An 18,506-nucleotide genomic window follows, 5' to 3' on the forward strand; every position below is an offset into this window, starting at 1 on the left:
CTCTATCCAACCAGGATAATTCTGTTCATGCTTTTATATACCTTGTGCTTTCCTCCTTCCATGGTTTTGTTCCATGGCTTTATGCTTGTGAAAAACATTTCTGCACTTTCCTTCCTTCCTAATCATTCCAATCAGGAAAATGTGGAATGATGAAAATACTGGACTAGGAGTCAGAAGACCTATTTCTGTCACTCTACTTGCTGTCTGACCTTGGGACAATTTCTTGAGCTTTCAGAAGGTTTTCTATATATGTTTTAAATTTTATTTATTTAAAAAATTTTTTTAATTTTTAAATTTTTTTTAATTTTTAATTTTTAAATTTAATTTTTAAACTCTTTAAACTTAATTTTGAGAGAGAGACAGAGACAGAGACAGAAACAGAGCATGAGTTGGGGAGGGGCAGAGAGAGAGGGAGACACAGAATCCAAAGCAGGCTCCAGGCTTCAAGCTATCAGCACAGAGCCCTATGCGGGGCATGAACCCATGAACCACGAGATCATGACCTGAGCCAAAGTCAGATGCTCAACCGACTGAGCCACCCAGGCACCCCGAAGGTTTTCTGTATTATAAAGAAGAATCCCATCCCTGCCTGCCTCAGATAGCTAATGTGAAAAAAAAAATGCTTTGAAAGATGAGAATTACCATATAAGCATTGTCCAACCTGTACTCTGATAGCACTTTGTGCCTTTCATCTGGGGACTTACTATCTCTTACATGTAAAGCAGTGACAAAGTCTACAAACTTCTTAAAAAGTAGGGACCCTAATGTAAAACTTTTCTTCTATGCTCTCTATCATTGTACATATCATGTTAACAGATTCTGAGGAAAAAGTGATGAAAAAAATAGCAATTCCATGTACTATTCAGTTTTTATTCTTGACTCACTAATTTCAAATATTAAAAAAAATTTTTTTTAATGTTTTATTTATTTCTGAGAGAGATAGAGTATGAGGGGGGGAGGGGCAGAGAGAGAGGGAGACACAGAATCTGAAGCAGGCTCCAGGCTCTGAGCTGTCAGCACAAGAGGCCAATATGGGGCTTGAGCCCACGATCTGTGAGATCATGACCTGAGCCGAAGTCAGATGCTCAGCTGACTGAGCGACCTGCAGACGCCCCCCCTAAACATTTTTTACTACAAATATATCACCTTTCCTTTTTTTCTTTTTAAACCTCCAATTTAGGTGATGTCTTTCCAGTGCAAATGAATCCAATAGCTCAATCTCAGTTTATACCTTTGGCTGAAGTTCTTTGCTGTGCTATATCTGATATGAATGTTGCTCAGATTGTGGTGACACAGGAATCACTATTGGAGCATTTGATGAAACATTACCCAGGTAGGACAGCAAGTTTTCTCTATTAGTTCATTGTATGTGTTTGCTTTCTATTTATAAGTCATTTTTTTTAAAGAGGTTTTTCAGCAACTTAACAATTTTTTTTTAATGTGTATTTATTTACTTATTTATTTGAGAGAGAGCGCGAGCTGGGGAGGGGCAGAGAGAGGGAGACAGAGAATCCCAAGCAGGCTCTGTGCTGTCAGTGCAAAACCCGACATGGGACTCAAACCCATGAACCATAAGATCAAGACCTGAGCTGAAGTCAGACACTCAACCAACTGAGCCTCCCAGGTGCCCCTATTTAGAAATCATCTTAAACATGTAAATAAACTGGGCGATATCTACTTTTTTTTTTTTTTCTATTGTAGACCCTTGTATTAGAGCCCTGCTAGGAAAAGGCCTGCATCAACAAATTTAATAAGGGTATTTCTTTTACTTTCCAAAGGAACTTTTTCAAAAATTATGCTTATGGGTTTTTAAAAAAAAATTTTTTTTAATGTTTATTTATTTTTGAGACAGAGAGAGACAGAGCATGAACGGGGGAGAGTCAGAGAGAGAGGGAGACACAGAATCTGAAGCAGGCTCCAGGCTCTGAGCTGTCAGCACAGAGCCTGATGTGGGGCTCGAACTCACCGACCATGAGATCATGACCTGAGCCGAAGTCGGACGCTTAACCGACTGAGCCACCCGGGTGCCCCTCAAAAAGTATGCTTATGACAACAAATCAGATTGTAGAAAGGAGTGCAGAGCAAAACAAGGGAAAGTTCATCTTCTCCCCTCCCCCGCCCCCCCCCCCCCGCCAGTCACATCCTTCCATTGCCACCTCCCAAAGGCAACAGCTTCTATTCTCTTTTCCTGTGTATACTTTCATAAATTGTATTTGAGCATATGTGTTCTATTTTTATAACATTGATTGGATCATTTTTTAAAATGTTTATTTATTTTTGAAGGACAGAGAGACAGAGCATGAGCCAGGGAGGGGCAGAGAGAGAGGGAGACACAGAAGTCTGAAGCAGGCTCCAGGCCCCGAGCTGTCAGCACAGAGCCTGAGGCAGGGCTCCAACTCACAAGCCGTGAGATCATGACCTGAGCCGAAGTCGGGCGCCTAACTGACTGAGCCACCTAGCAACCCCAAATTCGATCTTTACATTCTCTCTGCCCCTTGCCTAGGTTAAAAACATATTTTAGAAATCTTTCTGTATTATTATATATCGATCTATCTCATTCTTACACAGCTGCCATGATATCCCAGTGCATGAATGTAGGAGAGTATTTTTTGATTAATTAATAATATTATTATTATCTTTAAAATAATTTTAAGGATTTTATTTTTAAGTAATCTGCACCCAACATGCAGTCAGGCACCCCTGCAGAAGAGTATTTAAAAAAATTTCCCATTGTAAAATATGCTCATTGTAGAAAATCGAGAACATCTAGAGAAGTAACCACTTATGGTACCACCACTCAAGGAAATCAATGTTAATATATGATGTATTTTCTTCCAGTGTTATTCAAAAATGTTTTCACAACATAAATACAGTTTTGAACGCTGCTATTTGGAAAAGGGAAAATTTTAAAGTTTATTTATTTTGAGAGAGGCAGAGACAATATGAACAGGAAAGGAGCAGAAAGAGAGGGAGAGAGAGAATCCCAAGCAGGCCTGGCATTGCCAGCTCTGGAGCCTGATGTGGGACTCGAACCCACAAACTGTGAGATAATGACCTGAGCTGAAACCAAGAGATGGACACAACTGACTGGACCACCCAGGCACCCCAGGAATTTCTTTTAATTTAATTTAATTTAATTTAATTTAATTTAATTTAATGTTTAATTTAATGTTTAATGTTTATTTATTTATTTAAAAAAATTTTTTTAACGTTTATTTATTTTTGAGACAGAGAGAGACAGAGCATGAACAGAGGAGGGGCAGAGAAAGAGGGAGACACAGAATCCAAAGCACATTCCAGGCTCTGAACTGTGAGATCATGACCTGAGCCGACGTCAGATGAGTAACTGACTGAGCCACCCAGGTGCCCCCCCCTCACCCCCAGGGATTTCTTTTAAAAAGATTTGTTACCTTCCTAGTTTGAAAAACTATCATAATATTGATGTTAGATAGTTTGCCCTCCCCCTGACACAAGCTGGTTCTCATTTTGTCTTTAGATTATTAAGATTTAAGCTAGGAGACTGTGATTATTTTCAAAAACTCTTCAAGAATGCTTTCTTGAAGTGAACATTTAAATTTGTGATGGGTGGGGCACCTGGGTGGCTCAGTCATTTGAGGGCCAGACTTTGGCTCAGGTCACCATCTCACGGTTCATGAGTTCGAGGCCCACATCGGGCTCTCTGCTGTCAGTGCAGAGCTGGCTTCGGATCCTCTGTCTTGCTCTGCCTGTCCCCCACTTACGCTCTCTCAAAAATAAACGTTTAAAAGAATAAAATAAATTTATGATGGGGTTATATAGCTTAGTGTTTGTATTTGAGTGGACTCATTTTTTTTCTCTACTCAAACATTAACTTAGCCCTATGTCTTTGTGTGGGCCAAAATAAATTCCCATTTTTCAATTAAGTTATGATTATTATCAATGCCTCTTTGGCATTTTAATCACATATATTAATTGTGTTACAGTCAGCTCTGGGTTCATCAGGCAAATGTGTGGTCATTTCTGACCTACTGACTTCAGGCATTGAAATGTTTTTCATTCAAAATCTGTCAGTGTAATAAAATGCTTGTTTGTTTCAGGCATCGCAGTTCCACCTCAAGATATTCTCTATACCACTCTGGGAACTCTGATTAAAGAAAGGAAAATTTATCACACTGGAGAAGGATACTTCATAGTCACTCCTCAGACTTACTTCATTACGAATATAACGCCCCATGAAAATAAGAGAGACCTATCGGATGAAAGCTGCCAGATGCCAACTTGTGTTACTTATCTGGTGAGCGTGGAGAGCTGTGCAGAGATGGCCCAAGAAAAGGCTGCCCCCATTTCTCACTGTCAGTCTTGCCGGTGTTTCCCTGATCTGTGCACTCAGGATGTACAGGAAACACCGGCTGCTGCAGAAGTGACTAGAAAAAGCCAGAAAGGTCTGCGGGAATCCAAATCTTTGGGACAGAATCAAGCAGTTTCCCTGTCTGAGGGGAATCACGTCTGTGAAAGCACCAAACCTTTACCATACACAAAAGACAGAGAAAAAGGCAGGAAGTTTGGCTTTAGCCTCTTTTGGCGTAGTATATCCAGAAAGGAGAAGTCCAGAATAGAGCACAGTAGTTTCTCTGCCCAGTTTCCACCAGAAGAATGGCCTGTTCGAGATGAAGATAACTTGGACAATATCCCTCGAGACATTGAACATGAGATTATCAAACGAATTAATCCCATTCTGACTGTTGACAATTTAATCAAACATACCGTCCTAATGCAAAAATACGAAGAACAGAAAAAATACAATAGCCAGGGCACTTCCACTGATCTGCTGACAGTCAGGCATAAATATCCTTCAAAAGAGGGAGTTAAGAAAAGACGGGGCCGGTCTGCAAGGCCTCGAAGGCGGGGCCATTCTCATAGGGATAGACACAAAGCCAGGAGTCAGGGAAGTGAGCCTCCTCCAGGAAGCCTTAGACTGGAGAAACATCCCAAGTCCCCTGCTGCACAGCCCACCTCCAGAATTCAAAGCCCAAATGAAGCACTAGTTCAGAAACCACTTGATGAGAATCCATCAATGCTAGGTTCCCATTTGCTTTACAAGAAGCGAATTAGTAATCCTTTCCAGGGTTTGTCTTACCGAGGGAACCCAACAACCAAACGGCACGACATCCAGACCAGTGATCTGAAACCGGGTCAGATTGGACCAAAGGGAAAGCCTTTCCAAAGGTCAAGGTCTTTGGATTCCTCAAGAATCTTTGAGAGTAAAGGCAAACAGCCATGTGCTGAACAGTATGAAGATAAACTGACAGCAGAATCCATTTCTATGAATAACTCTACCGTCAAGCCTATCAGTGATCACTTTAGAGATCCCCTCTTAAATCACTCTCAAGGTAGTGTTTTGCAAAATGGTAGTAAATGTTTTTCTTTAAGGGAAAGCTTGAGGAGACACGATGTGTATGGTGGAAAAAATGAGGTAATCCCTGAAGTCTTGAGGAAAAGTTATTCTCACTTTGATGCATTAGGGGACGCAAAAGAAACACAGTATGTGCTGCCATCACAAGGTTCCTCCTCTCTAGGCCATGCTTCCTCTGCGTGTAGACTGGTTGATAAAACAATACACCAGTTCCAAAATCTTGGTATTTTGGATTACCCAGTTAGTATGAACTGTTTGAGACAACCTGAGAGACAAGAGGGAGACTCAGAAGAAAAACGAGTAAGAAAGGCATTTGTCCAGGAAAAAAAGACTGTGAGTCCAGAAAACGAAGGGCTTTCTGAGGATAACCAGGCCTTGTATCAGAAGGAAGTGGAAGATGATGATGGAGCCTGTAGTTCATTATATCTAGATGAGGAGGACTTTTCTGAGAATGATGACTTATGTCAAATGCTGCCTGGCCGCATTCAGTATTCCTTTACAGGGGGAAGCAAGTGGAATCATTTAGGAAAACAAAAGGGGACTGAAAGATTTCTGACTGAGTACAACCGCAGAATACACAGGTCTGAGCCTCAGGTGCTTAAAGGAAATGAGTGTTACAAACCCACTGGGTTGTTCACTAACCCAGGTGAAAGCCAAACACCTAAACTCTCTGCTGAAAGCTGTGGCCTCAATTCAGGGACTCGGTCCGGTTTTAACTATGAAGACGGACCCAGTGTTGCTACATGTGTGCAAGCCTCAGCAGATACTGATGGAAGTGTATTTGATTACTATAGCACAAGGAAAGCCACTTCTGAGACTGAAGCCCTACAAGACTTGGTTGGTGACATAGGAAAGAAACCAGCTAGCTGGAGTCAGGGTGCTCAGAATCAGGAAGTGAGAAAACAGTTCATGCAAAAGTTAGAACTTTTCAGCCCTTCACATATGCCAGTGTTGGCTCAGGATGTCCAACATGAACACAGTCATCTGGAAGGAACAGAAAATCACAGCATGGCGGGAGACAGTGGAATAGATTCTCCACGGTAAGTGTATGTAAAAGTGTTTGATTAGCCACTATTCCTCAGGAATTATTACACTCAAGGGAGTACTGAGTGACCCAGTAGGAGACTCCCCTGAATACACTTTTTATAGTGCTAGAATTCTGCCAGCCTTTACTGAATGAGTTGTATAAAGTGAAAATGAAATCTCTTACATAATAGGATAGAGTTCATTTTGAATGTGAACCAAAATTTGTTCCACTACTACTAAATCTTGAATTATTTCTAAATATAGGAAGGAACTGCTATAAATGAAGCACTTCCTGAACTGAGGGCTAGAAGTTTTCACTTACATTTCTGGTTCTACGCAGTTCAGAAAGAGATGCAGCTATTTTCCACCAATCTTTTCCATGTTTAAGTTTTTTTTTTACATTTATTTATTTTTGAGAGACAGAGAGAGACAGAGCACAAGTGGGAGAGGGGCAGAGAGAGGAGGAGACACAAAATCCAAAGCAGGCTCCAGGCTCCGAGCTGTCAGCACAGAGCCCAACGCGGGGCTCAAACTCACAAACCGTGAGATCATGACGAAAGCCAAAGTCGGAGGCTTAACCGACTGGGCCACCAGGGCGCCCCTCCATGTTTATTTGTTTAAATTAAACATTGTACGCGTTATGAAAGTAATATGCACATAATAGAACATTTGAGAAGTACTGAAAAGCGTTTTAAAAAACACCTATAATCACCCTACCTTTTAGATGTGTTTAAAAAATCCTTTTATATTTGGTATATTTATAACACTTCAGTCTGAACATATTGATCTATATATTTTGTCTAAATGTTTTCCCTATACTGTCATTACTGTTTTGCATAGTGCTTTTTTTCAGGGTACAGTGTGAACATTCCCCTGAGGTTATTTAATAGTTTTCGAAAAGGTCGTCTTAAAATTTGGCATATATCTTTGCCAGTTTTTTATTATACAAAATTATTATATACTTCCTTTTGAAAATGTAATACAGAAATGTAAAAGGTGAAACTGACAGTCTGCATTCCCCAACCTTTTCCATTGCCTTTCCGTTGAGGTGACCTAAACATTGTTGACAGTGTGGTTTATATTCTTTCGGACTTTTTTCTGTGCATTTAGAAATATAATTATTTTTTTAAAAAAGAAGAAATATAATTATTTTTTAACAACAGATCATACAAAGCTGTGGCTTTCTTTTTTCACTTAACGAATCATGCATATCCTGCAATCAATACATACGGATCCAACTCATTCATTTTAATGGCTGCTTAGTATTCTGTTATGTGGACTCTAGTATTTATATAACTATTATTTTCCCTCCTTTGACATTTAGATTCCCATTTTTTTTGCCGTAATAAATCAATCTTCAGTGGATTGTTTTCACATATAAATGTTTACAGACATTTCTGACTCTACCTTAGACTAAATTCCTGGAAGTCTGCAGTTTAAAAATATATCTTTACTTCTTATTGGGAAACAGATCTTTTCTGCTTGAAAGAATTGTTTAATTCATATCAAGTCTTTTTTTTTCTGGTTTTGTTTTGTTTTTGTTTTCTGAGAGAGAGAGCACAAGCAGGGGAGGGGCAGAAAGAGAGGAAGAGACAGAGAATCCCAAGCAGGTTCCGCACTGCCAGTGCAACCCCAACGGAGGGCTCGAACCCACGAACTGTGAGATCACAACCCAAGTCAAAACCAAGAGTTAGAGGCTTAACCGACTGAGCCATCCAGGTGCTCTTCATATCAAGTCTTGAAAGTAGCAACACATATTGTCTCCAAAGTAAACAATGGTAGTGTAAACCAACAAGCTATGGGTCCCCTTTCACTTTGGCAAAAGCAGAAACAGAGGGCTGACCAGAACCTCATAAAACAAGGACCCTTGCCTATAGTCCTTGGGCATTTACTTTCAAATGTCCCCTCTCTGTAAAGAGAGCTTTTCTACTATTCTTCCTTTCTAAACTTATATTCTAATAAACCTTTGCCTGCTGCTAAAAAAAAAAAAAAAAAAAAGCAGAAACAAAAACAAAATCAAACCCAAAACAGGTAAGGGCAATTGCTCCTTGACTTGCATGTCAAGGACATGCAAGAATTTAAATTTGTCAAGGATATGCGTGAGAATTTAAATTTGTGAAATCTTGAGAAATTTGATTTCTTTTTAAAAAAAATTTTTTTTAATGTTTATTTATTTTTGAGAGAGTGAGAGAGACAGAGCATGAGTGGGGGAGGAGCAGAGAGAGAGAGGGAGACACAGAATCCAAGGCAGGCTCCAAGCTCTGAGCTGTCAGTACAGAGCCTGACGCGGGGCTCGAACTCACAGACTGTGAGATCATGACCTGAGCTGAAGTCAGACGCTTAACCGACTGAGCCACCCAGGCACCCCGAGAAATTTGATTTCTTAAAAAATTGCGTATAATATGGTTCTCTTAAAAGACTTATAAGTATAATCAAGAAAAGGAAGAGAAGATAGCATTTGAACATCAACTCTGTGCCATAATTGTTACGAATTAGAGGGACAGAGAAGACCCACAAGATGTTGCTACCTATAGGAAATTTGCACTTTAGTTGAGTAGACCAACAAAACATAAGTAGCCGAACTGAACTCAAGAACAAAGTGGAGGGTGCCTGGCTGGCTCAGGTGAAACCCACATTGGGGGTAGAGTTTACTTTAAAAAAAAAAAAAATGAAGTGGAAACTCTCTGTAATTGCTGAAGAGATGTGGAATTAAGAGTAATGAAATGTTTGGGAGGACACTTATTGGAGGATACATTTTTGAGGCATCTCTCTTTTTTTTTTAAAGTATGGTGATATTAGTTTTATTATTATTTTTTTTAAGTTTATTTATTTATTTTGAGAGACAGAGAGCGAGAGCAGGACAGGGGCAGAGACAGAGGGAGAGAGGAGAAAAAGAATCCCAAGTAGACTCTGCACTGTCAGCACAGAGCCTGATGTGGAGCTCCGTCTCAGGAACCATGAGATCATGACCTGAGCCAAAACCAAGAGTCCTACACTTAACCAACTGAGCCACCTAGGAGCCCCAAGGCATATCTTACTGTAATGAGCAAGTGATGGAGAGGACGCAAGGTGAGAAAAGGGGAATGTCAAAAGCAAAATGCCCAAATAGTAATGTGACTTGGCTGAAGCAAGGCAGATGTGTTAGATAAGGGACTAACCTAGCCTACAGCTCCTTAGAAAGGAATCTTGTCAATATGAAAAATGTTATGGTCAGCTTTTCTCTTTCATATGACGTCTCAAAAAAGAAATTACTCAAGAAGGTATGGGTTACTTCACTTGTAGAGAAGAGTTTTTTAGGGAACTTGTTATTTCTTTTTCTTTCTTTTTTGTTAAATTTGTGTATTTATTTAAGTAATCTCTACACCCAGCGTGGGGCTTGAACTCACAAGCCCAAGATCAAGAGTGACACGCTCTTCTGACTGAGCCAGCCAGCCACCAAGGAACTTACTGTTTCTGACTAGAATATACTTGATATTGGATCTAAGAAGATGTTCAAAAAATATGAACTTCTTGGAAAGCAGCTGCCAAATAATTGAGGTGCTATTGTGAAGCCTTTAAAATATAAGGAGCACTTTAGGGGCACCTGGGTGGCTCAGTCAGTTAAGCATCTGACTTTGGCTCAGGTCACGATCCCACAGTTGGTGGGTTCAAGTCCGGTGTTGGGCTCTGCTGACAGCTCAGAGCCTGGAACGTGCTTCAGATTCTGTGTCTCCCTCTCTCTCTGCCCTACCCTGCTCATGCTCTTTCTCTGTCTCTCTCAAAAATAAATAAACATTAAAAAATAAAATATAAGGAGCACTTTAGATTTTTAAAGGTTAACTTCTAAGCGCGCTTTAGTGTTAGAAAATGTTATATTACTTCAAAGTAACAGATGAAGGTATGATGCCTTGATTAGAAGCCCAGGCCCCTTTGGAAGGTAATAATTCTGTTATTTTTAATATCTTTAGGACACAGAGTCTGGCATCTAATAATTCAGTCATTTTGGATGGACTAAAAAGAAGACAGAATTTTCTGCAGAACATTGAAGGCACAAAGAGCGGTCAAACACTCACATCCAATTCCTTACTACAACTAACTCCAGTCATAAATGTTTAATTCTTATTTTTCTTTTGGAAACTCTTTGGTAAAAAGGTACAGCATTAATGTAGAATATTTTAATCAACCGAATATGTAAGAATTCTCTAAAGCCAAGTATGAGATTCTGTTAATCTCATTACATATTTTGTTCTAGTTGCTGTTTTTTCCCCTTTTTTGACATTTTAAAGCTTTTTTAAAAGATTATTTTACTATGAACTTATTGGGAATATACAGATTATTTTGCAATTAAACCATAAAATACATGGTCCTTTTCCAATTAAATGTGATTAACTCAAATTTTCAGACATTCATTAATTTCCCAATTACATAGGATGTTAATTTACTATACTCAGTAGTGAATTTCTCTACCTACACTAATCCACTCTTATGTTAAGTGCATTTCACCAGATTTCAACACAAAACTCCCGAAAATAGTGTATTAAGGTTGCATAGATACTTTGTTTGCAACTAAAGTCTTTTATCATTATCAAAGTTTATATAGATGTATTGGGTACTTTGCAACAAGAATTTTTTCTCTCTAGTCATTGCTGCCAAAGATCTTTTCTGCAACCACCTTGAACGTGAACAGATGGCCCCACATCATACTGACTGGCAATGTCCAAATACGTGTGGCAGCAACTGGGTCTACTGTTTTTCTGGTTCCTCCTCACATTCAAGGCACTCTCTGTAGCATGGCAGTGAGAAATCAGGATGTTCTCAGAGGGTAGAGATAGAAAGGAAGCAGAATGGTTGCAGAATGGCTCGTGAGTGCAAGGAGGTTCTGAATTAGAGATTTAGAGAAAAGATGGAAGATGGATGATAGTTCATTTACATCTGGTCTATTTCCACTAAGACTTAGACAGCTTTGCCAGAATTTTTTCTGGCTGGCCTTTTCAGGCAGGTAGTGGAATGGTCCGTTCTCTCAGGTTTGGGGAATATGGAGCAGTCAGGACTGGTTTCAGCATATTGGGTAGATGCTAATGCTGACTTATGGTTCAGGGGATGTTTCTTCTGAGAGGTTTCTAAGGGTTGTCAAGGCCTTAGATCTCAAGCATGACTGAATGATTGGAGAGTGCCTCTTTCCAACTGTCACCAGTGAAGACAAGATAACAGTGAAGGCAAGATGAAGCGTGGCACCATAGAGAGCTGTCTCCAGGCTCTGGGGGAGTACAGAGAAGGAGAGGTCACATATGCCCATGTACAAAAGTAGCGGTTGGCCCACTCAATTCTGACTATTGGCTTGTAGTGGCTCTGAGCAACCTATTATGGCATTTCCAAGAAGATCAGCTGTGGTCACAAGGACATTTGAAACCCTGGGCAAAGTACCAAGAAGGGTAATTTGTATAGAAAGGCCTTGTGTGGGAGGCATTTTTTTAGGGGGTGTGACAGCTTGGAATCATCGTCAGTGAATGAAAGTTAGAATAAAGATTTCAGCTCAGATAAAGAACTTCCCACTAGTCAAAACTACCCATAGATGAAATAGACATTTTATAAATGAAAGCATTTCCCATTATTTAGGGTATTCAAGCAGAGACTTAGTGATCCTTTGATTGGTATATACTTAGCATAACAGGATAGCTGAACTAGATGATTTTTGAAATTAAAATTTTTTAGTGTTTATTTTTGTAAGAGAGAGAGACTGAGCATGAGCAGGGGAGAGGCAGAGAGAGAGGAAGACACAGAATCTGAAGCAGGCTCCAGGCTCTGAACTGTCAGCACAGAGCCTGATGTGGGGCTTGAACTCACGAACCATGAGATCATGACCTGAGTCGAAGTTGGACGCTTAACCGACTGAGCCACCCAGACATCCCAAAAATTCCTCTTGACTGTAAGGTTTTGTTCTTATAAGATTCAGTGAGGGTTATAGGTCAAATATGCCTCAAGGGCGGGGGGAAAAGATTAAGTGAAGATCCTACAGAACACTGAACTCCTGCAAGATTCCAGAGTTCTTCCACTTCTCCATTTCTGTACTATCCTTGTTACTCCTTGGAAAAGGGAGCAGCAACAACTCATTCTATCTTTGATTTTGGACCTGGACAAGTTTCTTAACAGAATGAGGAATCCAAAGTATTTTGTGGCTCTCGTCACATGTAGGGACCAATGAAATCCGTCTAATTTTGCCACTGGATGCATTATGACACTCTCTAGATGTATTAAATGAAACCTATTGTGAGACCAATAAAACTTTTCTTCTAAAAGTTGTGTTTCTTCTAAAACACAACATATGATAACAGATATTAAAGATGGGTATGCGTGTTGTTTGGGAGGTTATTCTCTAAATAGGTGGCTTGCATTTCCCCCCCAATATTGTGTGTGATGACATTAGTTCTTGATTTTTCCTCCGCACGACGGTTCCCTTAAGGTAGCATGATGACCTGAGTTTAGGATTCAGACAAATTTGTTGTTGTTGTCATTGTTGTTGTTTTAATGTTTATTTTTGAGAGAGAGACAGACAGAGCATGAACAGGGGAGGGAAAGAGAGAGAGGGAGACACAGAGTCTGAAGCAGGCTCCAGGCTCTGGGCTGTCAGCACAGAGCCCGATGAGGGGCTCAAACTCGTGGACCATGAGATCATGCATGACCTGACTCAAAGTCAGATGCTTAACCGACTGAGCCACCCAGGTGCCCCTGTTTTGTCTTTTTTTTTTTTCCCTTTTAATGTTTGAGAAAGAGAGAAACAGAGACAGAGACAGAGTGCACGTTGGGAGGTGGGGAGGGAAGGGAACACAGAATCTGAAGCAGGCTCCAGGGTCCGAGCTGTCAGCACAAAGCACAGAACCCATTGTGGGACTCAAAACTCAGGAACCATGAGATCATGACCTGAGCCAAAGTCTGATGCCCACCCAGCTGAGCCATGCAGGCACCCCAGATTCAGACAAATTTGAATCCCAGTTACAATCCTTGGGAGCTGTGTGATGGAGAGAGATTCCAAACTTCTCTGATTCAGTTTTCTCATCTGTAAGATATCTACCTTTCAGAACTGTTGTAAGATCTAAGGCTCATCTATTCAAAGTGCCCAATGCAGGAGGCACCTGATATTGTTATAAATATACGTATGCATATTTTTATATATTTATATATTCACAAAACTGGTCTGAATACATGGCCTTCTATATAGGTCTCCTGTTTTTGCTAGGTTGTCCTGAATTCCTCCATTTAGAGATTCAATCCTTTCAGATTTTTTTTTGTAATAAAGTATTTTTTATTCTTTTTTAAAAAAATGTTTATTTTGAGAGAGAGGGAGGGAGAGGCAGAGAGGAGAGAGAGAATCTCAAGTAGGCTCTATGATGCTGTCAGCAAAGAGCCCGACATGGGGCTCAATCCTATGAACTGAGACCTAATGACCTAAGCCGTTAAATCAAGAGTCAGACACTTAACCGACTGAGCCACGCAGATGCCCCTAAATTAAGATTATAAGAAATTTCATCCCAATCCAAATCTGGATTTGCCTGGGGAGTTATTATGTCTTGGCTAATAGGAAATATTATGCCTGATGCTATAGGAATAAAATATGCAAATCATGGGGTTAATTTAGACATTTCATACAAGATCATCCTCTCTCATCTGGGATCTCAGACCCCTAGGAATCCTCAGAGAGTAGCTGAGTTCTGCAAGCTATTTTCAATATTTCAAAGATTCTAATAGAAATTGTATATTTCCTTTGCTTAACTCCTTACTAATTAAAACATCAAGTTTCTTTGGCAGTGGCTGAAATTACACCAGCTCCGTAATAGAACACCATCACATGCTGGTGTGACATTGCTAAGCTGCATTTGTATCTTATTTATAGATTAGAATGATCATGAGTCTATTACTAAATGCAATTTAGCAGACAGATGTTTCAAAATGTCAGATATGTCAGGAAAAAAAATGGAGAGAACAAGAACAGTAGTAGTGTTGAAAACTGGGAACGACTACATTTTGAGAATCCCTCCTACAGCTGAGAAGGCTTTGGGGGAATGCGGGAGAAAGACTACTGCCAAAATGGAGTGGGGAAGAGAGATGCGGGAGTCATGAAACAAGAATGGGGGGGTGGGTATCAAAAACTCATGACTACTTTGCTGGCCTCTACAGATCTGTCTTCCTTTTAAACCTTAGAAGCGAGCAGCTTCCATTTTTTAGGTAATAGTGCCCTCTCTGGGTAGCTGATGTCACTACTCTTCCACCATTTGATTCAAAGCATTTACAAAGTAATTGGCTAAAAAACCAGTAAGACCTCTCTCTAAAAGTTAAAAAGTCCCCCCCCCCCCCCACCAGGTGTGCATGGCTGGTTCAGTTGGTGGAGCGTGGGACTCTTTTAATCTTGGGGTTGTGAGTTCAAGCCCCACATTAGGTGCAGAGATTACTTAAAAATAGAACCTTAAAAAAAATTCCACCTTTGAATTAGGAGCTACCTACATTAAGTGTACATGTGCTAAATGTACAAAAGCTGTGTCTTCCTCGAGGCTGTTAAAACCTTGACCTAAAGATAGAAATGTAAGCAGCTCTGTATATCATCTTCTCTACAGTACTGTTTCATCAGCTGATCCTTCCAATTTCCCTGCACTACCAGCAGGGAAATGTCCCCACATTACTAACAAAAAGACCAGATTTTATTTATTTAAAAAAATTTTTTTTAACATTTATTTATTTTTGAGAGACAGAGTATGAGCAGGGGAGGGGCAGAGAGAGAGGGAGACACAATTCGAAGCAGGCTCCAGGCTCCAAGCTGTCAGCACAGAGCCCGACGCGGGGCCCGAACCCACACACTGCGAGATCATGACCTGAGCCGAAGTCAGACACTTAACCGACTGAGCCACCCAGGCACCCCGCAAAAGACCAGCTTTTAGAGTTGAGTTGGCCAAGGTCATGTGGCTACCAACGGAGGAAACATGTCCTGTTCCCTCTTTCATTTTCTCCTTACTTCTTTATACTCTAAACATTTCATTCTATGCAACAGTGTCTCTTCATCAATTTATAACTGCTCCTTAAACTATTTCCATGTCCTAACATTTAAGCATGGTAGTTCAGTTCCTTTTGTCACATAAAACTGAAATGCAGATGCAAAATGACTTTTTCTTTTTAACTTTCTATTTTTTAACTATGGAGTAAAAAAACCAAAAAGCAAAAAAAAAAAAAAAACCCTAGCCCTGTAGGCTTGAGAATGACCAGAGAGAGGCAAGTGTAAGTCCCCTTTCTATCTTCCAAGATCAGACAAGATTGGGCATGTTCAGGGTAGTATGGTCGTAGACCTCTTATTTTTATATCTTAAGGTCATAGAGTTTAAGGAGCTGAAGCCAAAGGCAAGATAAATCTTTATAGAATTGAGAAACAGATGAGGTAGTCTCTTAAATTTTAAGAAATTATATCAGTGATTTTGGTAAGATATTTTGGAAAATAAACATTCTAATATTATATTTTGAATTACTTGTACATTTAAATTATGCTACTCCTTCATGTCCTCTCCAATAGATTTTATTATCAGATACAAATCTCTTGAGAGTTATAGCGGGAACAAATATGAAAGAAAAAACAGAATTCTCCATCCCTTCATTACCATTCCCAAGTTTTCTAGTTGAGGTCCCTGGAGAACATATAGTTACCCAAATTTGGTAGCACCTAATTTTTTTCCAGCTAAGCCACAGCTTGGCGAAGTTACTTATGACTTGGTTTAAGACACCAGACAGAGATTTGATTCAAGGAGTTTGGGGCTTAGAAAGGCAAGGGTTGTAGAATGTCCTAAATCACAGAAGGTCATTCTGAAAAACACTAATATGCTTGTTAGTCTCTGGCATAGGGAGAGTTGAACAGTCTAGTCCTTTTTATTTACATACCTGCTATAAGACCTCTGATAGAAAAATGAATGCCAAAAATAGAATCTAGAGGAGCTAAAAACTTTACTTCATCTATATTTGGTCTTTAACCACAACATACTAACATCTGTTCCTATTATTTTCCCAATTTTACATGTGTGAAGTTGCCACATCCACTCCATGTTCCTATGCACCTCATGCTCTGTTGTAGGGCTACAAAGACCTTACAATGGTAGCATTGGGGTGGGTGTACGAGAATGGTAGAAAAGGATTTACATCTAGAGATGTACAGCGATTCTCATACTCTAGAGAGATGCATTTTTTCCACTATCTTTTGCTGACACTCTTTGTTCACAGTATGGAACCCATAAGGTGACTTTTAGATACACAGTCCTTTGCCTTCAGGCCAATCCACAATAGGGCAGAAGGCCTGTAGCAATCATTTGTGGTTTCAGCTATTCTGGACCAATAGTTTGGGGCAACTCCATGATGTATATAGCAATATGTAATGTTGCTAAGACACAAGTCTGATGCCGAGGTAACAAGGCTGGTGTCTTAGAAATTGTCAAGTGGTCGTGAAGTGCTCCTGCACCTACAATCTCAGTTTGGGTTCTCATTCTCCACTCAAGGGTAGCTGAGGTGAAGAGATCATGAAGAGATAAAGAAATGGCTTTGAAAAAGAACGCTAACCAGCCAGCACCAGTGGCGGAAGAAAAGAAGTATGCTAAGGAATCAACCTTTTGTATTGTCGAAAGGTTTCCAGTTTTGTATGAGGTTGTAATTTAGGGGCGGTTGATCTCCAATAAAATAAAATCCTTTTATTCACTGCAACTACGTCATCTGTCGAAGACATTTAGGCTTGTTTTTCTACGTTTCTCCCGAGTTTTCCTAGTTATTATTTCATGGGAGCATCTTCCCCCAAACGCTTTGCGAAACAAGGTCTTTATGATGGTGTGGCAAGAGAGCACTGATCTCAGATTCAGAAGCGTTCTCTCTAGTCCTGACTATGCCACGAGCTGGTTTTGTGTCTTCGGACATGTAAATCCCTTTCTCGGGGTTTAGTTTCCCCTCAGTCACTGGGGAGTGTGGCAAGAACCTAAAATGAACCAAGGACCTATTTCCTGACTAAAACTTAAGACTTGAGAAACGACTGTCCAGCCCTGACCCTCACTTTAAGCCCCCCTAGCCCACTCCAGACCCCACCAACCCCTTCCCAACAGCGCCGGACCGCCGGCTTCGCGCAAAGCCGTTAGACGTTAACGCCTCACCCCGAAATGGGCGGGCTGAGGCCTGCAGCTTCCGGCGGCGAATGGCGAGGAGGCGCGTGGCGCTCCCCACCGGCCCTGCTCGGGCCTGCCCACGCGCCATCCCGCAGCGGACGGGCCCCTCTCCGCCGCAGTTCAGGGCCTTCTCAGCCCCAGCACTGCTCCCTGGAAAGCCTCAAAGCGACTCCGCAAGGCCGAGGAAGACTGTTCGGAGTGGGGGAGGGGGAGAGAAGGAGAGGAAAGAAAACCCGCATCATTTTATGCTAATCAGTTTGCTCATCCTTTATGGAGACTGGCCAGGGTTTTACCCTAGCAGCCAATCACTTTAGAACAAGGGTGGGCCAGTCGAGATCGCTCACACTCATTGGATGGAAGGTTGAACGCAAAGGATGAGTTTAAACCGAGAATATCCGGGATTATTTTTCCCCGCCGCGCGGTGCGTGTCCCGGAAGTGACGTAGGCCCTGGCCGGGCGGCCGCCCTGCCCCCGCTTCCTTTCACGCTGCCGCTGCCCGTAGGTGGTTGTGGCCGCCGAGCCCAGAAGGAGGCGGCGGCGGCGAATGATGCCTGGGAAACTCCTCTGGGGGGACATTATGGAGCTGGAGGCACCCTTGGAGGAGACCGAGAGCCAAAGGAAGGAGAGGCAAAAGGTGCGCTGGATGGGCCGCGCCTCCTTTTGGGCTGCGCCGGCTTGGGCGGGGAGGGGAGCTGTCTCTGATCTGATGGCCTGTCAGAACCTGGCCGGAGCATCCCAGGGCCTCCCCTCGCGCAGCCGTCGTCCCTCCTGAATGGTCATTCCGGAACCATTCCCATCTCCACACCCCGAACCTGGAGAAGGGCTGCACTAGGCTTTGGCCGGGCCTCCAGTGCTCCCTCAGCCCTTCCCGTCGGCGACTACGAGATGGGCAGACTCAAGTTCCCATCGCCGTGGAATCTGTTCTTTCTTTCCTCTCCT

General features: G+C 41.4%; 2 protein-coding genes across 4 annotated transcripts in view; both read left to right on the forward strand.

Annotated features, from left to right (window-relative positions):
• The window catches only part of STOX1 (storkhead box 1), a 57,321-nt gene extending 40,203 nt beyond the window's left edge, over window positions 1-17,118 (forward strand). The window contains exons 2-4 of one of the 2 annotated variants that reach the window (XM_027062154.2): window positions 1,181-1,333; window positions 4,077-6,432; window positions 16,917-17,118. In XM_027062154.2, coding sequence (XP_026917955.1) covers window positions 1,181-1,333; window positions 4,077-6,432; window positions 16,917-16,941 — 2,534 coding nt within the window. In that variant the 3' untranslated portion in view covers window positions 16,942-17,118. Of the gene's footprint in view, window positions 1-1,180; window positions 1,334-4,076; window positions 6,433-10,365; window positions 10,988-16,916 lie in introns of those variants that run through there. The other variant, XM_027062153.2, reaches the window with a different exon arrangement.
• Window positions 17,119-18,000: 882 nt separating this feature from the next.
• The window catches only part of DDX50 (DExD-box helicase 50), a 31,679-nt gene continuing 31,173 nt past the window's right edge, over window positions 18,001-18,506 (forward strand). Inside the window, exon 1 of one of the 2 annotated variants that reach the window (XM_015063362.3) lies at window positions 18,001-18,201. In XM_015063362.3, coding sequence (XP_014918848.2) covers window positions 18,112-18,201 — 90 coding nt within the window. In that variant the 5' untranslated portion in view covers window positions 18,001-18,111. The remainder of the gene's footprint in view (window positions 18,202-18,506) is intronic. The other variant, XM_027062157.2, reaches the window with a different exon arrangement.

The sequence above is a fragment of the Acinonyx jubatus genome, chromosome D2 (genome assembly GCF_027475565.1).
Source record: "Acinonyx jubatus isolate Ajub_Pintada_27869175 chromosome D2, VMU_Ajub_asm_v1.0, whole genome shotgun sequence".
In the NCBI taxonomy this organism is placed as follows: domain Eukaryota; kingdom Metazoa; phylum Chordata; class Mammalia; order Carnivora; family Felidae; genus Acinonyx; species Acinonyx jubatus.